Source organism: Xylona heveae (genome assembly GCF_001619985.1).
Source record: "Xylona heveae TC161 unplaced genomic scaffold L228scaffold_7, whole genome shotgun sequence".
NCBI classification, from domain to species: domain Eukaryota; kingdom Fungi; phylum Ascomycota; class Xylonomycetes; order Xylonales; family Xylonaceae; genus Xylona; species Xylona heveae.
In genome coordinates, this window is record NW_017264199.1 from 221,804 (window position 1) to 245,219 (window position 23,416).

Genomic DNA, 23,416 nt, shown 5'->3' on the forward strand with positions numbered 1-23,416 from the left:
CTTAGGGATCGACGAACGGTTCAGTGGGGCGAGAGTCGCTTAAAGGGCCCTGCTTTCCCTCCTAATCCCACACGGTTACGCAAGGGTCGCAGTTGCCTGAAGGCGTTTCAGTCCCACTACGTACCAGTACCAATGTCACTCGTCGGATAGAAGGGTCATAGCCTTGACAGCGTACGGAGTATTTGATCTCAATAAATAATCTAAATGATGATTGGTCTGGATATTAAAATGAAGAAGTTCTAGCAGACTTTTAAACAAATCGTGAATGTCATGAGCAGGCTTTTCCAAGCTTGGTCGCATCGTTAGACATTAACTTCTTCAACCTTTGCTGCAGCCAACCAGCCGTTTTGGCCAATGAACGACTGCTTTTGAAGGCAGAACAATTCGTCCAGGAGAGCAGGAACAAAGCTTCCCGGCCCATGCACGTTCTCGCGGGCGGCAGCACGTTCAGCAGCAATCTCGTACATCACGATCCCTGCCAGAGCAGCAAGCAGCTTGTCCTCGCGGTGAACCGCGAGAAATGCCGCAACGGTTGTTCCAAGTGTGCAACCAGTCTAGATGGAATTAGTATGGATTATAAAGCCGGGGAAAGAAGGAAAGCTGAACTGGAACTTACTCCTGTGACATAGCCAAGATATCTGGGACAATATGTTAGCTATGCAATGTGTCTTCTCATCCTTGGGGCGTCAATTTATAGACTTACTCATGACCATTCTCTGAAGAAGCAAGCTGTTAGCAAACTTTGCCCGAAGCACTAGTCATCAGGATCACCTACTGATTGCAAAGGTTCGATCGCCATCGCTGATATAGTCTGTCACGCCTGTCATGAAGACAACGTTGCCTATTGCAAATGAGTGAACGTTCCATGGACTTGAAGACCTTGAAGCCTACTCACGTTCTCTGGCCGCGAGCTTCTTGACCATTTTTGCCTTTTCGATGCCGGTGAGCTTACTGGCGCCGCTGTCAACGCCACGTTGTTGAATGACGCTCTCTCCAAGCACAGTGGTGATTTCGCCTTCGTTGCCTTTGATGACATCAAAATAGCCCCCGGCCATCAAGGTTTTCACTGCATTTCGGCGTTGGCTTGTGGCACCAGCCCCAACGGGATCGAAAAGAACAGGCCCTCCCTGGCCATTATATGCTCTGAGAGCCTGCAGATAGTTGTTCAGGCCTTCGGGCGTGACGGTGCCCATATTTATAACCAAGGAGCCACCCAGCTTGGCAAGGTCAGGTGCTTCGGCCCCGTTCATTGACATGATCGGGCTTGCACCACTATTATACAATCTCAGCGATTGAGCATTAATCGAATACCAATAGAGACTTACATGGAGAGAGCGATGTTGGCGGCGAAATTTTGGACAACAAAATTCGTCATGTTATGGCAAAGAGGCTGATTCTCCGCAACCTTCTTCGCGATATTCGGAACATCTGGCAAGAGGACTTTTAGATCCTTCACCTTTTTGTTTCCATACGAAGCGAAAGCAGGAGGCCGTCCAATTAGACTTCTAAGGTCAGACGCAGCTTGCTTCGGGTCATCTGCTCCGACAATAGCGCTGACCACTGCGAGACCATCAAGACCCTTGAACGCCGCCTTGGACTGATAGAGAATTCGTTGAGCATTTGAGGCATTAACGCCGCCAATTCCTACGGTGGAGACTTTCTCGTCCATGGCAGATAGGGATGCCAGAATCTCCTTGATTCCCGCGGTGCCAACGATGGACTTTGTGTTCTCCTTCCTATCAAACAAATTAGGAAAGCAAATTCAATAAGGGGTTTTTCTTTTCTTCCTTAGCATGTGTTGACCCACGTTGGAGTTGCGAATAAAGTCCCTAACCCTAGATAATCGGCACCGCCCTTGGCCGCCGTCCTCGCCTCCTCTATAGAAGAGGCAGTGACGCCGATGATAGCATTCTTGCCCATCAGTCGGCGGACAGTCGCGAGATCTGCATAATCTGTTAGTCGCCTAATTGAAGTTTTGTGGGATTTTTCTTCGGAAACAGGGACGAGATAAATCGATGAAAGCTCAAATACTTGTAAAAATCAAAACCGAACAACAAGAAGCAACAACATACCCATGTCATCTTGGCCCACGTGAACACCCTCAGCTCCAATCGCCAGAGCGACATCCACACGGTCATTGATGAGGAATGGGACTTGATAGCGAAGAGTGACTTCATGAATTTCACGAGCAGTCTTAATTAAATCAGCTGTGTCGCTCGTCTTGTCGCGATATTGCACTATTGTGACACCTGTAGTCGGATTAGATGTGGGTGAGGTCACTTGCTTTACGGGTACTTTTAAAACTTACCGCCTTGAAGCGCAGCTTCAACGACATCGACCAAGTTGTGGCCTTTGAGGATGGCCGGAGTAGAGTCCGTGACCAAATACAAGGAGTAATCCACAAGCATCGTGTCACGTTGCCTTGACTGAGGATTTCCACCTCTGAAGATTTCTAACCAGCAGGCTTCCCAGTGAGCGGCTTGGATGGCGTGTTGTTGATGCTACTAGCGGAGAGTGGACCAATGACTCGCTTGGTATAGTGGCTTCAAGGTCACTATCAAATCTCGATGAGCGTCCTGTTTTGGGGAGGAGAGTGGACAGCATACCCGCTAGCTTGAGCACTGTGAGAGATGATACATTCGAATTGGTGCTATGGTGAGATGAGTTCTGAGGAAAGCATGAATGTATATATACGCAGCCAGAGGAACTTTTCCCTCTATATCCGCGTTGATGTGCATGTGCCACACCCCTTGTAGCCCACGGGTAGAGTGGGAAACAGTATGAGTGACCAAGTGATTTCATTGCAAGCAAAGGGCATTTACGGGGAGGACAAATAATGTCGCCTAAAGAGAAGAATTTCAAGCAGGCCTGCACAAGGCTTCTCGGATGCAGCATGTCGGAGGATTGAGGTTCATGCAGCCAAATGACGCGTGTTTTACAGCCACAATCAGGGGTCTTTCTGCATCTTGGAATTCACTGTGATACTTGCCAAGCATCAGAGCCTTGACGGCCATGTGTCAGTACCCTTGAATGGACACCCTGAACCACAGTCTGCATCATTGTCATCGTATTAACAAACTATGCAGGGTACCCCGTACTTTCTCTCATTTTCTCTCTCTTTCGGCCTTCGGGGAATACAGTATTACTACGTATCGTAGTATAACATCCTCGGAGATTGAGAATGGGGTTTTTACGTCTCGGGTATATGGGGGGAAGTAAGCGGAGAGACAGGGTGAAAGGGTGACTTGGACTTACAGCTTATGATCCATACGAATGGCGGTACACATCAACACATCAGACACCGGCACGCTAAACAGTTAATCCGCCCAGGCTATTACTCGCTCTCGCCCGAAAATTCTCTTCTTCCTTCCTCTCCCGTCCCACACACACCCCGTCCTTCTTCCAAACCTTTAATTTGTCCCTGCCTGCAACTGTGGACTCTTGGGATCACGTCTCTGCGTCCAACAAGCTCTTGACTTATTGCCTCGAATCTCAAGTCGATCCTGCTCGATTTCCTCGAGCAGACAACTGAGTGTTTTTCATCATTGCGCTCGTCCAGAAACCTGCTCGTTCGCCACAGTGCGCTTTTCGCCGGTCAATCTGCCGCCCAACCGCCAGGAAGTCGAGAGACAGACTGCGGTTTATGTATTCGTCCCACGCAAATTCTTCAAGATTCCGACCGCCGCTCACGCAGCAAACATTTCGCATACCGCGGAAGTCCTGTAGCCACTACTCGAGCTCCAACGGCTAGCCCGCTCCAACTGCAACGCTTCGATTAAACCGTTGCAACATACGCATGTCGCTTCTTTTTCAGATTCAAACTTCAGAGGTCTCGCGCGAGCCCTTTTTCTTGAGGAAGAATCATCTCCTGCCTTAAAATTTAAATATCTGCAACCATGGCTACCGTCAACATTCCCAGGGTATGTCCAGGCCATATGGATTGCTCGCCTGCGAGACGCATGGCTAACGTACCCACTCCAGGAGGTCAAGGATCCCTTTTACCGTTACAAGATGGAACGCCTTCAGTCCAAGATTGAGGGCAAGGGTAACGGCATCAAGACCGTCGTCGTCAACCTGAGCAGCGTCGCCGGCTCGCTCAGCCGTCCCCCATCTTGTGAGTTAGCCTGCGCTCTGGATTGGAAAAGCACCCCCCTTGCTGACCATATATCGTAGACGTCATCAAGTACTTTGGATTCGAATTGGGTGCCCAGACAACCACAAATCCTTCTGACGACAGATGGATCATTAATGGTGCCCATGACGCCGCGAAACTCCAGGACTACCTTGACGGTTTCATTAGCAGGTTCGTCCTGTGCAAGAAGTGCAGAAACCCTGAAACGGACGTGGTCATCAAGGATGGCTACATTCTGCTCGACTGCAAGGCTTGTGGCGAACGCTCCGAGGTCGACCTTCGGCTGAAGCTCAGCTCGTTTATCCTCAAGAACCAGCCTTCCAAGAAGGGAAAGAAGACCAAGGCTGACAAGAAGGCTCGCCGAGCCGAGAAGCGTGGCGAGAATGGCGACGCCGAGGAGAATGGCCGCAACAGCCCTGGTGACAGCAACAACTCGGACAATGCCGAGGAGGATGGCGACGGCGAGGTCGAAGCCGGAAGCGACGATGAGCTCACTCGCCGCATCAATGCTGAGGCCAAGGAGATTGAAGCCCAAAAGGAAATCAAAGATGACGAGTGGGCGGTTGACGTGTCGGCCGAGGCCGTCAAGGCTCGTGCCAAGGAGTTGCCCACCGACCTCAAGCGTGCTCTTGTCTTTGACGACGCTGCTGGCGAAGACGCCGAGGGCGAGAATGGCGGCAGTGCCTATGACGAGCTTGGCAGCTGGATTCTCAGCGAGGCCGAGGCCAAGGGCAGCGTCGACAAGGTCAGCGATGTTGACGTCTATGTCAAGGCCAAGGAGCTCGGCATCGAGTCCAAGCACCGTACCCTGGCCGTCTTGGCGCAAACCCTCTTCAACGACAACATCATCAAGCAGATTCCCAAGCGCGCTGGTATGCTCAAGAAGGTTCGTATATACCATTCAATCCTATAATCGCTTCAATGACTAACCAAATCATGCAGATGATTTCCTCTGAGAAGCACGAGAAGGCCTTCCTCGGCGGTACTGAGCGTTACGTTGGAAAGGAGAATGCCAAGCTCATTCCTCAGGTCTCTGCCATCCTGATGGTGTACTACCAAGAGGATCTCATCTCCGAGGATGTGATCAAGGCGTGGGGCTCCAAGGCGAGCAAGAAATACGTCGACATCGCCACGAGCAAGAAGGTTCGCAAGTCGTCCGAGAAGTTCCTCGAATGGCTTGAGAACGCCGAGAGTGACGAAGAATCCGACGACGACGAGGAGAGCGACGACGAGTAGAATCGCCGTGGCTTGACCCAAGTGTCGCCTCGTGGCTATTGGTAGACCCTGGAACGGGTCCACCTCCCTCTACTCATCCAAATTGTTCGGTTTTTTTTTTTTTTTGCCCTCTCAAATCTCTGCTCGGTCTATTGTTTGTCTCTGGTGCATGGAATTACACTGCTTTGTCTGAGTAGACTTGCCTCAAGAGGGTACCCAGCTGAGTGTTCATGTGCTCCGCATACATTGATACATTTTTTCTCCCCCTTTTTACTACTTAGTCATGCTATTATTACTTATATTTGAATCTCAACTTAATGCAATCCCACTCATACTTTTTTTTCCCTTATTTTACAAATTTTACATTGACATTAATGTATCTTTTATATAATTAATACACTCTTGTGTCAATCTCACTGTGTCCTCTTGCCAATGCCCGTAAATTTTGATTTATCCATAAAATTATCGCTATATACCTTGTTAGTGCATCATCAGGCATACACGTTACCTAATTACCCATTTGCCCTATATACCCGTTATCTAAAACACCAACGGACGAAACGTGACCGCGTCTAGAACAGGGCCTTGCTTCTTCTCCTTCTCCTCCGCCACCGCCACCGCCACCCCGCTAAACTTCCCATTCGTGTAGCTTTCCAACTGTAACCACACTGCGTCCGGGTTCCATCTCTCCAGGACACTTCTGACTTGCTCTCGAACTGTCTTTTCGTCCTGGTCGTCGTAGTCGGCAGCTCTTTGTCCAGGTGCTCGCGTTTGTCCAGTTGTCCGCGTCTGCGTTTGCGTCGGGTCTGTTGCAGAAACAGAAACGGAACCAGAACCAGAACCAGAACCAGAAAAAGAAACAGAAAGCGAGAGCAACAAGTCCGGCGTGAGCAGGTCGAGAATCTCCTCGCAGACTTCTTCGGCGGGATGCACGCGGTCGACGATGCGGAGGAGCAAGGATCGCAGTGCTTTCCACACGCGGGTGTTGTTTGCTTTTTCGGCCCGTCGTTGTGCTGCTGCCGCCGCCGAGGAGTGCTGTGGCCGTTTGGAGACCGGAGAGGGTTTGGGCCGGATAGTCAAGATCGTAGAAGTCTGCGTGGGCTGCGTGGGCTGCGCGGGCTGCGTCGGCATTGGATTGATGGACTTGCTGTTATTTGTGGCTTGCTGGGCTGGAGATTGCAGTGGCTGTGGTTGTGGTTGTGGTGCGACAATGGGGTCGGGTGTAGTTATCGAGGAAGAGTGGACGTTCGTAGAAGGACTACGTAGAGGCGGTGAAAAGGTAGAAGACTCAGAATTGGGAATGGATAGAGATGACGATAACGATGACGAAGGCGATGATGAAGACGATGATGAAGACGAGATTGAGATTGATGTGGGCATGTCCGGCGCAAAGCGACGACAGAGTTTTGCGATATTGGCCCATTCGTCAACGATCCTGCCAGCGAGGAAATCGCCTGCGGTCTCGCACAGCTGGGTGATAGCCTTTGCGGCGGCTTCTGTGACAAAGGGTTCTTTATCAAAAAGACGCTTGATAAGCGGTGGCCAGATGTCATTGATCAGGGGGAGGAAGATGTCCTGTTGGGTATCTGCATTGTCGGCGTCGCTGGGAGGCGGGTTCGCGGCGGCGATGGCGGATGCTTTGGCGAGTGCCTTGGAGGAGATGCTTATGAGGTGGAGGAGGGAAGCGCGGAAAGTCGAGCCAGGTTGTGTGAGGTAGTGCTGTGTAAGGCGCGTGATGGATGTGAGAAGTGATATGGTTTTGTCGGCTCTACGTGCAGCGGCGGCTGCCTGCGGAGAGGGTTCTTGCTTTGAGGAGGAGGCGTCTGCGGTGGCCAAGGTTGAGGGGGAGGATGGTGGTTCAGGTTCTGAAGGGTATTGTTTGAGGAGCTTTTCGAGGTCGTCTTCGTCGTCGTCATCATCGTCAGAAGTGATTTCTTCGACCGCGGGCCGTTCGGATAAGTCTTTCCAGGGTCGGCGAGGGAGTTTGTCAGGAAGAGTGTCGTCGACGTCGTCGGCGAGATTAGAGGTTCCAGTCTGGAGCCTTTTCGCTTTGGCTTCCCGTAGTTGAGTAGCAACTTCGGTAATACTACGTGGTCTCCAGTGTTTTCTGACGCTTCCTAGGGCTTGGTCAAGCTCGATTCCAGATTCAATAGTCAGAATATCTGATTTTGAGCCTTCTTCTACAATGGCAATGAGAACGTTGAAGAGTAGCTCGACGAGCTTGGGGTAACCGTGGAAACAGTCGAGCGCGGCGAAAATGGAGTCGACGAGGTCGTCGAGATATGGTATGAGAGAAGGGCCAGAGAGTTTGATCATCATGAGAAGAACTCGGGGTGCTTGCGGGGAGATGTCGAATGTATTGAGTTTCAGTGCGATCGCGTTGACGAGGTAGTCAACGTTGGAAATGAGGAGGTCGCTGGCGTCGTGATATTCGCAGGCTTCTGCAACCATGTCGAGACAGGCGATGGCGTGCTCTCGAAGAGCTGAATTTGAAGATCCAATTAGATGCACGAGAGGGTATAAAGCATCGACAAGCTCAACGCGGAATTCCTTCTTCATTTGGCCGGCTTGGAGAGCCACGCTTTCCACGGCGAGTGCCTGAAGTCTCCAGTCTGGTTCGTTTTCGACAGAAGTGTCTGTCAAACAAGACAGCGAATACGAGTAGAGTTCTTCGATGAGGGATGTCCGGGAGTTGACACTAGATGAAGGCCCAAAATCTATAAAGTCTTCCAAGGCAAGACCGCCAGATGCAGAGTTTCGAAGGATCTCAAGAGACAGCCAGAAGCTTGATAGGAGTTCATCGCCAGAGCTGCTGTACATGTGGTTGAGCATATCCTCGGCAATGGTGAGAGCCGACTCGGACGTCGAGATCTGGCTAACTAATGATTGGAGTTCCGTTAGTGTTTCCCGCTGGCCGCGCTGGCCCATCAAAACTGGCTGAAATATTTTATTCCGCTGCAAACTTTCGGTGGATACAAGCGACACCGAGGGAGCAGAGACATCCGCCGCGCTGGCCGCAACGGTGGGAGAGATATGTATAGCAGCAGAAATGCTGTCCCGAAGATTTGAAGCTAGGGTATTGTCGACTATGCTTGATTCTGTCCCAAGCTCGGAAAGAATACGAAATGTTGTTGATATTTGGCCAATTACTCGCCGCTTGGCATTGTCATCATTGGACGACATTATGCGAGGCAAAGTAATGGCCCAGCTGTGCAGGCTCGACCTCATCATATCCTTGACAGAAGCATCCGCCGAGGCTACGTGCTTGACAGCAACAGCAGTGGTAGAGGCGTCAGTCTCGTCTTGCTTTCCAGCCAGTGTGACAAGAGTCTCCATCATCATAGACGCCGATTCTGACAATGACTTCCGACATTGTTCGATGACCGTGAGACAAAGATTTCGCAGAGAATCGCGCACTTCTGCTCTCTCGTGATTTCGCAGACGGATGACGTTTGATAATGCCATTTTGACTTGTGCAGCTGTTGCTTTAAGCCATGATGCCGTGAGTTGAGACTTTTGGTTTCCTGTTGCATGCACTGCCTCCGGGGAGTTCATCTGGGCTATAATGGTTCGATTATGAACATCTCCTACCACTGCCAAGAGAATTCTGGAGAGAATATCCAAAGAATTCTGTAGAACCTTGTAGTGCCTCCTCATCTGTGTTGTAGGGTTCAAGACTTTAGTTACAGACGAGACAATCCCTGGGAAGAAATTGGCCAGCGCTTCGCGATCAGAAATGCACATCTCAAGGCTATCCAGCGCATTTAGAGCGCTTAGTTGAACATCAACTGATGTGCCACCCTCTGCACCCTCCAGCAACACCGTTACAGTATGTCCAAGAGCGGGGACCATTTCCGTATCAGTAATCAGCCGTTTGCCAGACGCAGATTTCCCTAGGGCCTGGAACAAACTACCGAGACAGTCAAACGCTGCTCTCTGCATCTCCTCTGACGGCAAGTCCGTCTTCGTCACTGAAGGATTACCTCCGGCGAGAAAGCTCAGTAGGATGAGAAGCTGCTTGGCTAGACCAAGCTCCATATTCGATTTCCATCCATGTTGTATCAAGATAGTGAGGCATAGTAACGCTAGTTCGAGAGCGCGTTTCGGAAGCTTCTGACTTTCTCGAAGGACGTGGGAGAGCGGAAAAAAGGTATAATCGGCAAGCTTTCCATCGAACACGCAACCATCTCTAATTGTTCGGTCGAGCGTAAGGTGCAGCTCTTCGAGAGCTCGGGTGACGTCCTTTGCAGTATTCCGGCCCGATGCAAAATATAGAGCTGCTTGACTGAGCGCTACGCAGCTCGGCTTGAGCTAAAGTGTATGGTCAGCATACATTTGCACTCGAGCGCATCAGTTGATGAACTAACCCGCTGAAATGTGATGTTTCGCGCATCCATTAGCTGCTGAAACTCTTGAAATCAAACCAATTCTGATATCATAGTGGATTTATATGCGAGCATAAGACAGTAAATAAGTTTTAGATAGCCGCATCAATGAGCAGAGATATGAATTTTGGTCATGAATAATCATTAATGCATTAATTAACGTGCATACTCTGTAGAGCCTTGTCTTCATATGCCTCGACAAAACCTCGCGCTTATTCCTAAGTTGCTGGTCATTGCCGCTCGCCAGATCTTCTGCCGAGGGCGGTGAGCTAAACCCCAGACGCAGGGCCTGACGGAGACGTCACTACAAACTTCCTTCCATTTCACGTCGCAACTGCGGCAGGTTGTGAAATTAATAGCAAGTAGAAGCTGAAATCTTAGAGAAATTCTATATGACCGATAATTTAAGTAGATGTCGGCTTTAAGTACCATTATATTTGGAATTTGAGAATATAATTCCAAGCTCTTTCCAATGTAATTCTTTGACATGAATGCGGAATGCAATAAATTGCATATATACGACTCTCAATAGCGTTTACTCGAGTCACGATGAGTAGCCTTTCGAAGGCTACACATAAAATTTCTGTAGGTGACGCGTCTGACATGCAAGAAGTTGACAAAGTGCGATTGCATAGAAACCTAGTGATGAATTCCGTGCTAGAGAGATCTAATTTGCCTATTCGCTCAAATAGCAGTCCATAGATATTGATATAGAGAACATTTGATAGCTAGTGAGCGATCTGAAAAGAATTTGCCTGTGGTTTTCACACTCTGCCCTCCCCATGAGACTCGGAAGAAAAATCCAAACCTGCCTCATTTAATTAGCTATTAATAATTTTCTCCATTTCCGCGACATCCTTGATTGCATTTGTAAGGTTCTCGGATCCGGACTTGGTAATGAGGAGATTGTCTGCATCGTAAATTAGTATATTAGTCTTCACATATAGTTAGGGGGTGATTGCGAATAGGGACAAAGGGGAGTGGGGTTCGCATCAGGGGTTGGGTTGGGATGTTTCATTGCTTACCCTCTATCCGTACACCGCCAACGTCCCAGTATTCGTTGAGCACATCCTCGTTAATGTACTTGGCATGGTCGGGGTTCTTAAGGTATGGATCGATGATGAAGCGGCAGAAGTAAATCTGGGGATGTCAGCTTGTACATAACGAGGCGAAGAAAAAGAATCCCAAGGATGGAGGGATACGTACGCCTGGCTCAACAGTAATAATACTTCCCGCAGGAAGTGTTCCTCTCACTCTCAGATACCTAAACATGGTATCCTTGTCTGCATAGTTTGCATGGCCGCCAGTGTCATGTGTGTCCATGCCGAGGTAGTGGCCGAGACCATGAGGGAAGAAAGCAACACTTGTACGCGCTTTGAAGATCTCTTCTGCTGAGCCCTTAAAGATCCCAATATTCAACAATCCATCAATAGCAATCTTGTGGGCATGAGCATGGACATCATCCCAGCACACCCCTTCCTTCAGCATGGCAATGCAATCCAGCTGCATCTTCAGCACGATGTCGTAAATCTGGCGACTCTCCTTGTTGAATTTGCCATGGAGGGGGAACGTGCGCGTGATATCCGATGTATAGCAGCGATATTCACCACCTGCATCAAGTAGCAAGTTCCATCGTTTTGAGAGTTCCTCGTCATTGCGCTGGTAGTGCAATGTCGCTGCGTTCTCACCGGACGCTACAATGCAGCCGTATGACTGTTTGCGCGCCCCATTTGCAATGCATCGCTCGATAAAGACGGCCATGAGCTCCTGCTCGTTTTTCTTGTGTTTCACATGTTTAAGCACTTCAGTGTGCGCGATACCTGAAATCAGGTTGGCCTTGCGGGTGAGGGCAATCTCATATTCGTCCTTGACTACGCGCGACTCTTCGCACGCCTCTTTGAGAAGGACAAAGTCCTTTTCGTCAAAAGAAAGGAAGGTGATATGATCAGACACTTGCTGCTGGACAGCAAAGATGGCGGATTTAGGAGAACGTTTGCTCCCGACATGGCTAAGGTACTGGTTTACTTGGTCGATTGTTTGCACTTCATCGATATCGTATTTCTTCAGGGCCTCTTCCGGCATCAAAGGCAGTCCAGACCAGATGACATCGTCGGGGTCAATAGGCGGGATGAAAAGAGTCAACTTCTTGGTATCGATTTCGTAGGCAAGATAACAGTCCGGGACATCGACACCGCTGAGATAGTAAAAGTTACGGCGTTGACTGGGAATGTTTAGTAAAGCAGTCATGGAACGGAGCTGCCGGCATTGAAATATAAGGAGAGAAACCGGCCGAGACTATAGCATACCGGAACGGTTCTGCCTCATCATTGTCCTCCAGCATTCTTGTCTTTTGACCCTCAAGGTAGATGACGCCGCCACTGAGACTGGCATTCTTCTTCCTACGAATATAGTCTACCACCTTTTCAGCGTGAGCTTTGGCGGGGTATTTCCCGGCGAGGATAGAGTCGATAGTATCCATTGAGAATTCGCCGCCCATATTATGATGCAGCGGCGACGAAGCAAAATTTAAAGATGCACTACGATTGAGTAAACTTTGGTGGACTGGTGTGATTGGTGAGAATCCGTATCTCGGAATGGACGAAGCTCGGCGGGGTAGTGGAGGCCGTAGCGGAGTAGTAAGCTGGCTCAGCGAGCGAGCCTCGAGTCGGCGGGCAGAAGTAGTAGCAGAAGTATTCCTCAAGACCCTTGATGGGCAGAACAACAAATTATCCCAAGCTGATTGAATTGGGAAGCGTGTAAATGTACGGGGCATCAGATTTACCACAGAAGAGCTGGATTGACCCAACTGTAAATGTTGTGACACGAGACCGGGCGGGGACCGGGCCCGTTGATAGCCGTCGCGCCGGCGAGACGGACCGCCAATCAGCCACTGACGGCAGCTCCTGACTTGACAGCACAACGAAATACTACATCCGACACACTAAAGCATCTTTTAACACAGAAGACATCAGGAAAAAAATTACGATTACCAAGGCATCAAAGAGATTGCTTATTGCTGTGGGTAGCAACCACTGGCGTATTATCAACTCATTACCGCAAGAGCTATCTATGGCCCTAATGATTCCAGCGAACAAAAATAAGACTATACAAACGCCTTTGTGCAGCCACGACGCCATTCCCTTTCGCGCTCTTTTCTTCTTTTTTACATGCAAGAACTATTCATGTAAGAAATCAAATGAAACCTGGAAAATACGATCAAAGAGGCAAAGTGTTAAGATTGGAAAATCAGAAATAAGAGGCCATGGGCGGATCGGATATCAAAGGTACGTCAAAGAGGAAAGCACGCCCGTTGAAATCAATCCTTCCACCGGTTGAGGAACTTGGCCATGTCATCATTCGAAGAATCTGATGGATTTGCTGCAGGCGACGCCTAGAGAGAGTCGCACATTAGTGTTTCTGCTTGCTGGGAAGCGAGGGGGCGGAACTGAACTTACAGGATTCTCTCTGCTCGAGTAACTATAAGTAGCAGCTTGCGTGAGAGTAGTAAGCTGGGTGGGGGGACCCATGAAAGTCGTGGCAATAGAATAGGAGCTGGTAGGCCACAGAGGTTTTGCCGACTTTGCAGTGATCTTGGTTCCGGGATGGGGTTGCATGGGAGCGTAGCGAGTGAGGCCAGTCTGCAGCGTGTAGGGAACGCCAAATGGCCCATCGTCCTGAGTAGCGGTGGCCGCACTGTTGACGTTGTTTTGCGTGTCGGGACCGTTGGTACCCTGGACATTTTTGAGGCCGCTCTGAGCGTTGGCGGAGAAGACGCCGGTCATGCCGCTCAGCGTGAATCGCTTGGAGAAGTTGACGACTGTGCCACCGGCAGTGGCGACAGAGATCATCTTGAGGAAGCTATATGGCAAAATCAATCAGAATTCGACTGAGAAAAAAGCAGGTAGGTTGGCGATGCCAAACGTACTATGCATTAGCCGTGCTACCACCAATGCTGGCCACGATGCTCCCTGATGCGCTGTTACCAGTGCTAAAGTCTCCATTGGTTTGCAAGACGGTTAGCTGGTCCTGTTGTAGGGAGGATTAGTTCAGACTGTTCGGTGTATCTATCGCGAATAATACGTTTAACGTACATAGGTGCCATCCGTGTTTCCGCCGGCACACAGAAACAGTTGATATGATTTCAGGTCGGAGATTGAGGGGGAATCGCCCGAGTCCTTCCACGTAAAGGTGATGGTTCCAGGCTGCAGAGTCTGTCCGGCTGCCGGACTTGTGAATTCGATATCAGCCAAGACAGCGAGAGGGGCGAAGGCGGCCAAGAGGGCCAATGGTTTGAACAGCATTGTTGCGGTGCCTCAAAGGGCGATTATGATTGTCAGGTGGTGTCGAGTAGAGTGCGCAGAGCCTCAAAGACGTATGGTTCGTCGAGGAGATGGTCGCCAGGGGTAAAATAGGTCTAGACCAGGTGACGGCTCAGTGAGAGGCTAGGCGGATAGAAAGCGGTGAGGCAGAAAGAAAAGGATCAAAAGAGATTGCAATATTGCAGGATGGAGAGAGGCGGGTTGGTGGTAGTGATGGGGTTGGATTCCAGTTGTCATCCGAACCCATTCCAGGGAACCGAAACGAGACGAGCGAGATGGTTACGCAGCCAGGGACTTGATCTTATTATTAGCATGGCCACTTGGTGGGTCCTATTAGTCGAGAAAGAAAAGCCCGAAAATCAAACACTCCAACTGTTTACAAGACAATATATTCTGTTTCAATGGATTTATTGCAGTATAAAGTAAATGCATTAAGATCATACATATAAATATATACCATATTTATTTTTGATTTATGTTCATCTGTCTTCTTGGTACCCTGGTGAGTTGAGACTCTTGTTGACTCGTTGATCGCCCATCTGGGGCAAATGTGGAGGAGGTATCGGTACGACCTTCTCCACAGCATCGTTGATGACTAACAAGTATCGCTACCTGATGTAACATTCAGGCAACCTCATCAACACGATCATCATCTCGACTACCTGATGCACTCGTCCCAAATATACAGGTAGGTAAGGTAGGTAGTAGATACAAAGATCCATACTTGCCATCATTTACTGTTGCGTATTCTGTATCTTGGGCCATTCCATTCTACAGTCTTGCTGTGCAATTGAACATATGCATTGAGGCAAATTCGTTGAGAGGTTGTTGAACAAGTGAACATGCAAGCGCACATGCAACTGTACCTACCACCAGGGATCGTGAGCGACGCTCGAAGCTGTTGGCATCACTCACGGCACGACAACACACTTTGCTTCCCCATGTGGATCCACACGTCTCCAGTGTAGAGCCTGCCACGCCATATATACCCACCTAGAGTTACCAGGGCATGGGTTCTCGGCTTATAAGCCGATGCAAGACCGATGCGGGGAAAGGGGCAACAACCGGCAGTAAAGAAAGGGACGAAAGAGAAGATTATTGCGGAAGAGGTAAATATGCCGAACTTGCTGAAGAATCATCTACCTTGTGTTGCGGAAGAGAGCTGCGAAATGATTGGGGCAGAATTTGGACCGGTCGAGACCCCGCGCCCAGTAAGTCACTGCAAACTGAGTGGAAGAAAAGAAAAGAGAAACATGTGGGCATATGACCTCGTGAGCGGGAGGGGAAACAACTGCGCGAGATTGAATAATGACAACTAAGATATGTGCTCAGCTCAAACAGGACGGCAAAACCCAACACAGACAAGTCGAAAAAAAAAAAAGCGATGGAAAATCACAGGCAAATGGATTTGCAGAATTTGCAGGATAAGGGTTGACAATATTGGATGCTGATCCCTGAAAAAGTGCTGCCCGTTGCTGCCCGGGAACGGCAAGGGTGCTAAGTTATTTGATTTGGACTGGAGCCGAGGGGAAAGGAAATCCCCCATCGATCAATCACTTTTCTCCGTCACTACTGTCGCTCTGCGGGGTTTGCCTATCACATTGCCTGCTTCGGCCTGTCATCTCCATTGATTTAATTTTCCTTTTATTGCCGCTCATTTCCCTCTTTTTTATCTTGACGTCTCCGATCTCCCCCTGTCTATTGCCTTTATTTTCTCTCCCGCCATCTTTTCTTCTTTTGTTATTTAAATATTGCCTACCTGCCTCTCCTGCTCCAAGTCTTGATTCTTCTTGTTGTGACTTTTGTTCCGCTTCTACTTGACGTCAGCTGGGGCCGGTCGATGATGAGCCAGTGGCGGTGGCCCTCCCAACAGCCTCCATATCGCCTTCACGGGCGCCTTGATTCAAATCCTGGGCTGGGGACGTGACAAGACGAGACTATTTAATTTTGTCCCGTTTTCTACGTCTCTATTATTTTTTTTTTTTTGACAGTTATCACGGTGACCATGTATCACGGCGGAGACGCTACGTCTCATTCCAACGAGCCTACTCCGCGACCTACGCTACCTGCCGCTCCTGACCCTGCATGTGATACTGGAGCCGACCTGCACGAATCCTCTCAACGTCGCGACTCGGACGAAATCCCAGCAGCCGCAGACCTCGATATCTTTACTCTGAGTCCTGTCGCCGCTTTGAAGTTGCTATGTCGCAGTATTGACACCTTGGTTCGTATTACCGGCGATGTGCCCCCGACACCACCGATCAGCCGACCTTTGACCCCCGTGTGGTCCGCCGCCGCGGCGACGCAACAAACACGAGGAGGTGGAAGTGGAGGAGGAGGAGGAGGAGGAGGAGGAGGAGGAGGAGGGTCGTCAGAACAAAGCGAGGAATGCACAACGGCGCGTGAGGGGGAGCAGCCACACACCCCACCAAAGTCGCGGGGGTCAGACGACAGTATTGAAGGCATCATTTTTCGCAAGACGTCCATCGGCAGTCCGGAAGCAACGCCGCACGAGTCCGTTACGGCCGTCATCGGCGCAGACGCAGAGGCGGTTGAGATCCAGCAGGGCGCCATCGCTCGGAAATTTTATTCGAAACACCCGCCGCCCATTTCCCTGTTCGACTACCTCATGCGCCTGCACCGGTTCTGTCCCATGTCCACGGCCGTATACTTGGCCAGCAGCTTCTACGTGCACAAACTAGCTGTTGAGGAAAAGACCATTTCCGTGACCGGTCGCAATGTGCACCGGCTCATGCTTGGCGGGTTACGCGTCGCGATGAAGGCGCTGGAGGATCTGACATACTCGCACAGTCGATTTGCCAAGGTCGGTGGTGTCAGCGAACGCGAACTCGGCCGACTCGAAATCAGCTTTTGCTTCCTGACGGCCTTTTCGCTCAAGGTGGATCCCGAAATGTTGCAGGAGCATGCCCGTGCCCTGGAGCGCTCCCAGGGTATGCTCGAAGCACCCCCGCCCGGCTTCACGCCCCGCTTGCCGCCGCTCAGAGCTCGCAAGTCCACCCAAGCCCACGAGATTGCTACGGCAGTGTGAGCAAGTATTCTTCTCGTCTACAACTCGTCTTTTTATCAACCAGCCTCAGCGCAAGCCCCTATGCTGCCTCGGTCGTATATGTTCTGTCGGGTACTTTTCGGTACTATACCTAGCCTGCCGACACACCGCGGCCTCCGAACGATGGCACACGGTAAACCACTCACGAGGTCGATCTATGGCTCATTTGCTTGCTCGCCATATACGAATGCAACCTCGAAACAAGCGTCTTGCCATCTTGACCGTCCATCTCGGGCGACGGGCGAAACATTTCTCTTGTGATCGTTCCTCCTACGACCAAGCCAAGTCAACGATCATATTGTGCAATCCTGTTTCCCTGAGTCCGAGATCTAGTGCTCGACCCAGTAACTATTTCCTGGCACAGGCGCTACAGCAGCTACGTCGGCGAATTTAGGATCCCTTCTCTATCCCCTTCTCTCTCCCTTTTCTATCTCCTCACTGCGCTGGCTGACCTCCTACGCCCCAAAACTCCCCTCTCGGATATCCTCTCACCAATCCGCCAATCCACCAATTCTCCTCCACCTGTGGATATATATACATATACATGTATATACACATTTATACCTTTCTGTCTTTCTCCCCATCTCTGATCTCTGTCTCAGATCAATATCCTCATCCTCATCCTCATTATCCTCAACATTCTCATCCTCATCCTCATCAGCTATTTTTTTCTTTCTCTCTTTCTCTCTTTTTCTTTCTTCTTCTTCTTCTTCTTCTTCTTCTTCTTCTTTGGTGGTTATTTTGGCGGTTATATCACGCACATATCGAGCTACATACCCCCTGCTTTCTTTTCTGTTCTTTTCATATCTTCAGTACATGTATATTCATATTTATATCCACAGGATTCATTTCCAATTCCATTCCAGTTCCAATTCCAGTTCCTTTCCATTTCCGTTCCCCTTTCCATTGCATTTCATTCCCATTTACCAACTACAACTGATATCAACATCTGTCTATCTATTCGTCTATTCGTCTACGTCTATAGTCTACTATATCCTTGATTCATTATACATATCTGTATACATATACGTCAAGTCTCAGTAACACACACAGATTCTTTTGCATGAGAATTCACTTGCGTTGTTCTGCATTGCTTTGTGCTTGTGCTTTGTGCTTGTGTTTTAGGTCCTATGGCATGCTATGCGTGTCGAAAACATGAACAATTATGATAATTAGACTGACATGGCTTGATTCGAACAAATGGACATAGATGACGTGTACGTGGGGTGCGGGTGGAAATTAGGGAACTGTGCGGTATATGTATAAAATCAAAACTGAAACCGAAATCGAGAACGAGAACGATAATAATGCGGGAAAGATAGACGCAAAAGCAAAACAAAAAGGGGATCGCGACACAGAGAATGACTCGCCAAAAGAAGAAAAAGCAAAATAAATACTAAAAGGGAACGAGAGCAAGATGATAAGATAAACATACTAATGAACGAGGAACGAGCTGAATAGATGAAATGGATGGATAGATTACCATTCGCGTCGGCGTCCATTCACCCACTCATCGTCATATACGATGCGCTCGCGAACGACTCGTCCGCCTCGTTCTTCGCGGATTTCTCGACGTCCTCCGCGCAGGCCGGCCAGACTACCACGTCCCCCACCACCGCCGCCGCCGCCGCCGCCAATGGTTTCGCGCCGACGGATTGCGGGTCTAGCACCTGCACTTGGCGCACCACGTGGCCTGCTGGCCTGTGAGTTGTTGATGATAACTTGTGCCGGGCCATCGTCGACGTATCCGTCATCTTCATATCTGTAATGCTCGCGGTCACGGTTGGCATTGTTATTGCTGTTGTTGGCGTTACGCAAAATGCCGCGTAGTGGGGCTGGGGGAGGGCCAGGAGCAGGAACAGCAACTCTGCCGGCCTCGGCAATGACTCGCGCTCCGCGGGAGAGGATATCTTCGCCACGAGACGATCGAGGGATCAAGTCTCTACCTTGATGAATTCGAAGCGGTGGGCCGGGATCTCGGCGCAGAGGGACAAGGGGCTGGCGACCAGGTGAGGGTGAGGCCGAGGGGTTGCGACGAAATGGAATGCGCGGGAGACGACTAGGCGGGTCAGGTCGACCGTAGTGAGTATAATTCTGATGGCGATATCCATCGTCATCGTCATCAAGTCGGGCGCGGCGAAACTCGTGCTCGAGTTCATCAACGCGGTTGCGTTCATACGCCATTTGTCGTCGCTCGGCCTCCATCGGGTCATCAAACCGCTGTTCCCGCGGTGACTGTCGGCGAGGACTGCCGCTGATGGGACTTGGCCGAAGAGATCTTGTACCATACGGTCGACGTTCTCGGTCCCCGTCGCGAAATTCTTCCCGCACAATGACGTGTTCGGTGCGTCTAAATGGAGAGGCAGGAGATGGATCTCGCCTTTCGAAGAATGGTGAGCGTGGTGATGAATGACGGGAATACTCCCTTGTTGGACCACGCTCGTGCTGGACGACAATCGTCTCTCTTCGTCGGTGATGACCGCGGTCTGGCTCCGGCTCGATGATGATTGTTTCACTGGGCGGAGGAGATGGTGGAGCAGGAGGCACAGGCGCTGGTGCGGGTGCAGGCGCAGGTGGAGTGACAGGAGTAGGAGCCGGTGCTGGCGCCGCAGGGGGAGGGGGTGGTGGTGGTGGCGGCGGCGGAGGCGGAGGCCGGGGAGAAATCTGCCGTGAAGGAGGCTGCCGGCGAGGTAGAGGCATAGGAGATCTACCACGGGAACTGGGCGGGGTTGGGGCCGGCGGAGGTACCGGCGGTGCGCGCCCACCAGGCATCAGCCTTGCGCTGCGCCTTGAGCGGACTGGCTCCTCAATCGCTATTATTTCGTCCTCTTCTGCAATAATGTCCTCTTCAACAATGTCGATCGTGTCCACTTCCTTTACGACAGGCTTCTTGACCTTGCGAAGCTTGCCAAAGGATATGTCCACCTCGAATCGCATATCCGACGTAAGCTCCCGCCTTTTCTTCCGTTTTGGTGCTGGCAGTAGTGGCGGCAGAGGATCAGGGCCGACCATTAGCGGGAGCGGAGGAGGTGGTCCCGGTGAGGGCGCAAGGAGAGAAGGCGGCGGCGGTGGGCCAGGAGGCCGGACCTCAACGACACGCACGTAATGGTCAGGCATGTTGCGGTATGAACACAGAGAACAAGGGCGAGCGCCGTCGCTGCGTTCACACGGCCTTAGGACCTCCCGATGTCGTCGAGTGCCGTCTAAGTCGACTTCGATATAGGCCTCGACAATGCACATCGAGGGAAATGTTCGGGCTTTTTGTAAGCCGCGTAGATGGCTTGTTTTTTGTTTGAACAGTTGGTTTGAGTTAGACAAAGGACTGCAACCGGATCGGGTAAATTGAGACCAGAATAATGACAGAGGACGACAGGCACTGAGCTATCCCCCTATGTTTGGGATATTAATCAGGCGGGACAGCAGCAGGGTAATGACAGAAGACATAGGGGTATTTCCTGCGTGATGCGTCTGCTTAGGATCAGACCTGTGTATACAGCGTGCAGAGGGAAATGAAGAGAGTCGAAGTGTATAAACAAGCTCTTTTTATCTGTGGGTTGTCTTTCAGAGGCGGGACTGCTCGGCAAAAACAGGCAAGTAGCTGCAGGTGACAAAAACAAAGCCACAAGTCAAACTCGCAACAACAAGGCTTTGCCAAACAAGTGCGAAAATAAATATTGCGAGTTTGTACTCGAAGCAAAATAAAAATGAGATTTTCAAGACAAGAGAAAAAAGATGCGCGAGAAGAGGTAGAAGTAGTCCGTGGGGGAGTTGTCTGCCTAATAAGGTCACGATATTTGGGGCCAGAGGCAGAAATGACCGGCAGAATCCCAAGGCGGTCGAAGGACTCGGATTTATCATTGGGGCCAAGAGGGGGTCGTGTGGATGGATCCCAAGTGAGACGGGTACCTGGTGCACGTCCTTTGTCGTCCACAACACCCCATCCCCAAGGCACAAGCACAGCCCGCACAGCCTATTGATTGGGGGCCGAGGGGAGGTCGGGGATACTCGCGTTAATAGAGTTTCTCTTCTCTTCTCTTCGCTCCTGTCCTGGGTCACACCAAAGACCTTGTTTTGCTTTTTTGCTTTGGGTCTTCGCGGCTGACCGCTGACCCCAGTCTCGAAATTGTCATGTCGAGTTAAAATATTGATCATGATGGAAGGATCGTAGTCGCAAGTCTGAGCCTCTTTCGAGCACACGCGGCCAAGGTCATGTTTTTCGATGTTTTGGGTAAGTTAGTATAGCAGAGAAAAGTTTTTCATCCAAATGTTGAGAGAAAAAAAGCGCAATAAAACCAAAATGTGTGCCGGCCGGTGTGTGCATTTCGCGCTCACCGCGTTTGCGATGATGGTCAAAGTGGCGTTTTTGCGGATATCCCTGTAAGGCCCATCACGTCTTGTCGGGGCCGCAACCTAAGCAAAGCCATGAGATGACCAGAATAGGATATTGTGACCCCCAAAGTGCAAGCAGTCCATCGTGTACCGATATGTATATCATCCTATGTTTTGTGTGGTGGACAACTTTAGAACAATTCGTGGGGTTGGTGATTCGAGGCTCGGGGGAGGTGGCGGCACAGCCACCCAACACGGCGCCATGATTCCTCCGAGGCGGTCAGCGAAATGATCAAGAATAAACCCCGGTGGTGACGTCTTTCTGGACACTTTGGCACTGCATTATCAATGTTGCTGCAATAATTTTGATCGGAAAAAGGTTCAGTAATGTTCTTCTTGCTTTGCAATCTTTTACGATGGCTCCAATAGCAGATGGTGTTCGTTGCGAGGACCTGCAGGACGGCACGACCCGCCTTTATGCCAAACCCGACATCCGTCAACTTAAATTACAGATTCGCCTTGCCTAGGTGCGTCTGTGCTTTGTTTTTTACATGCATAATTTTTTCATCCGCGATCTGCTACAGTATACAGTTATAAAATATGTCGGAGAGTAGGATACGCTCCTTTCCAAAAAGGAGCGATTACGGCAGCAATTTTGGACGAATATTGGCAATCACGTTTTGAAGCAGTGTATTGAGCATTATTCTTGGATCAATTGTCAGATTGGCGGGTACATTCGCTAGCTATTGTTTCCAACGACTCAATAGGTTCATAACATCATTCTGAATTCCAATCATGCCGCAGGTTATAGTGAGAGATTTGAGGCTAAGATCAGTATTGGGGTGATGAGCAATCTGGCTTGCCATGCGCTATCGCAGTCACCGACACAGATTATCGGATTCGGTCCGCGAGGGCAAAGACCAGCTGCATACGATCGCCATCAAATCAGTTGATGCAGTCGTTTCCGCAAGTGTTCTTGACTTTATCCAAGAAGCAGTAGCCGCCCTCAAAGCCGCACGACTGCGCAGTGCTGATGCTGTAGCAGCAGATACCATAGTCATTCCCTTCCGGGCCTTGAGGGAATGTGCATTCATATCCTTTGCCAGGGCAGTTGTGTGCACTGTTGATGGGGTTGCCGCTCTTGACCTTGTTGCCACAGGTCTTATCGGCGCCAATAGCCTTGTTGGTGCATCTGTATCCGTAGCGCTTGTCGAGCGTCGTAGTGGTGTTGGTAGCCCCGTCCTCGTCATCGCTGCTGGGATGTTGGATGCGCTTGTAGAATTGGAATGCGTGGTCTGGTCCCATGTGCAGTCCGTAGTTGTTTGAGACGGTAGTGCCGATCATCGAGGTGGCCCTGCCACCACGATATTGGTTGATATTGGAGATGACAGCCTCTGGGAGGGTGGATTGGTCGCATATGGTGCCATCCTTGTACAGATTCTTGATGTCGTTTTCAAACTTGATGGAATAGCCCGCACCAATGCTGATTTCGGTTGGGCTGAGGTATCTGTGGCGGGTGGGATCAGACGTAGTCATGTCTTGAACTATGTCGGCGTTGGCAATGACGTCGTCTTGGATTGGCTCTATGCCATCGTGTTGGACATTGTCGACAAAATTGCTACATAGAGCCATAGCTGGGAGCAGCAGCACAATAGCCTGTGAAAACCACATTCTTGAGTAAATGTATGATAGAAGATTCGAAGTGTAGAACTGGAATCTTGAGAAACATACCACAGAGCTTTATATAGATGACTTGTTCAACAAAAATAATCAGCACACGATATGTAATGTGCCAAGAGAAGTAGATCTGAAGACCGTATGATCCGAAAATTTTCGATCAATCCACCTGTCGAGGCATGTGGACATGAATACGAGAGTGGAGTTGCATACGAAAGCTCTCAAGGATCTGACTGTTGAATGATCTATTTGTCGACTGATCTTGGCCGTTGAACAACCTAACTGTTGTCTA

At 50.1% G+C, this 23,416-nt stretch overlaps 9 protein-coding genes across 9 annotated transcripts; 2 read left to right on the forward strand and 7 right to left on the reverse strand.

The window, feature by feature from the left end:
* Positions 1 to 154: 154 nt before the first annotated feature.
* L228DRAFT_248261 (TMP-TENI-domain-containing protein) lies at positions 155 to 2,878 on the reverse strand. Its single transcript, XM_018332815.1, has 10 exons — positions 2,607 to 2,878; positions 2,309 to 2,554; positions 2,073 to 2,249; positions 1,808 to 1,943; positions 1,326 to 1,736; positions 896 to 1,272; positions 776 to 841; positions 704 to 716; positions 617 to 638; positions 155 to 554 (listed from the first exon to the last, which is right to left on the reverse strand). Exons 2-10 carry the CDS (start codon positions 2,406 to 2,408, stop codon positions 303 to 305), a joined length of 1,554 nt encoding a protein of 517 aa, XP_018187093.1. The 5' UTR covers positions 2,409 to 2,554; positions 2,607 to 2,878; the 3' UTR covers positions 155 to 302.
* A 1,018-nt stretch (positions 2,879 to 3,896) lies between these two features.
* Positions 3,897 to 5,368, forward strand: L228DRAFT_239507 (putative eukaryotic translation initiation factor 5; the record flags this gene model as incomplete). Its single annotated transcript, XM_018331155.1, has 4 exons — positions 3,897 to 3,920; positions 3,982 to 4,114; positions 4,174 to 5,018; positions 5,075 to 5,368. The coding sequence occupies 4 exons, from the start codon at positions 3,897 to 3,899 to the stop codon at positions 5,366 to 5,368; spliced, it is 1,296 nt and encodes a 431-aa protein (XP_018187094.1).
* A 519-nt stretch (positions 5,369 to 5,887) lies between these two features.
* L228DRAFT_261701 (hypothetical protein) lies at positions 5,888 to 9,744 on the reverse strand (the record flags this gene model as incomplete). The annotated part of the gene is made up of 2 exons (XM_018334355.1): positions 5,888 to 9,658; positions 9,715 to 9,744. 2 exons carry the CDS (start codon positions 9,742 to 9,744, stop codon positions 5,888 to 5,890), a joined length of 3,801 nt encoding a protein of 1,266 aa, XP_018187095.1.
* An 809-nt stretch (positions 9,745 to 10,553) lies between these two features.
* On the reverse strand, positions 10,554 to 12,211 carry L228DRAFT_253474 (putative Xaa-Pro aminopeptidase pepP; the record flags this gene model as incomplete). The annotated part of the gene is made up of 4 exons (XM_018333752.1): positions 10,554 to 10,642; positions 10,758 to 10,872; positions 10,939 to 11,953; positions 12,039 to 12,211. 4 exons carry the CDS (start codon positions 12,209 to 12,211, stop codon positions 10,554 to 10,556), a joined length of 1,392 nt encoding a protein of 463 aa, XP_018187096.1.
* A 509-nt stretch (positions 12,212 to 12,720) lies between these two features.
* Positions 12,721 to 14,330, reverse strand: L228DRAFT_248266 (hypothetical protein). Its single transcript, XM_018332816.1, has 4 exons — positions 13,824 to 14,330; positions 13,658 to 13,758; positions 13,188 to 13,590; positions 12,721 to 13,123 (listed from the first exon to the last, which is right to left on the reverse strand). The coding sequence occupies exons 1-4, from the start codon at positions 14,031 to 14,033 to the stop codon at positions 13,049 to 13,051; spliced, it is 789 nt and encodes a 262-aa protein (XP_018187097.1). The 5' UTR covers positions 14,034 to 14,330; the 3' UTR covers positions 12,721 to 13,048.
* Positions 14,331 to 15,687: 1,357 nt separating this feature from the next.
* Positions 15,688 to 17,381, forward strand: L228DRAFT_155547 (cyclin-domain-containing protein). The gene has a single exon (XM_018329331.1). It carries the CDS (start codon positions 16,057 to 16,059, stop codon positions 17,098 to 17,100), a length of 1,044 nt encoding a protein of 347 aa, XP_018187098.1. The 5' UTR covers positions 15,688 to 16,056; the 3' UTR covers positions 17,101 to 17,381.
* Positions 17,382 to 18,597: 1,216 nt separating this feature from the next.
* L228DRAFT_269015 (hypothetical protein) lies at positions 18,598 to 20,235 on the reverse strand (the record flags this gene model as incomplete). Its single annotated transcript, XM_018335223.1, has 1 exon — positions 18,598 to 20,235. One exon carries the CDS (start codon positions 20,233 to 20,235, stop codon positions 18,598 to 18,600), a length of 1,638 nt encoding a protein of 545 aa, XP_018187099.1.
* A 283-nt stretch (positions 20,236 to 20,518) lies between these two features.
* Positions 20,519 to 21,574, reverse strand: L228DRAFT_155519 (hypothetical protein). The gene has a single exon (XM_018329330.1). The coding sequence runs from the start codon at positions 21,268 to 21,270 to the stop codon at positions 20,680 to 20,682; it is 591 nt and encodes a 196-aa protein (XP_018187100.1). The 5' UTR covers positions 21,271 to 21,574; the 3' UTR covers positions 20,519 to 20,679.
* Positions 21,575 to 22,392: 818 nt separating this feature from the next.
* L228DRAFT_269016 (hypothetical protein) lies at positions 22,393 to 23,079 on the reverse strand (the record flags this gene model as incomplete). Its single annotated transcript, XM_018335224.1, has 1 exon — positions 22,393 to 23,079. The coding sequence occupies one exon, from the start codon at positions 23,077 to 23,079 to the stop codon at positions 22,393 to 22,395; it is 687 nt and encodes a 228-aa protein (XP_018187101.1).
* Between the last annotated feature and the right edge of the window lie 337 nt (positions 23,080 to 23,416).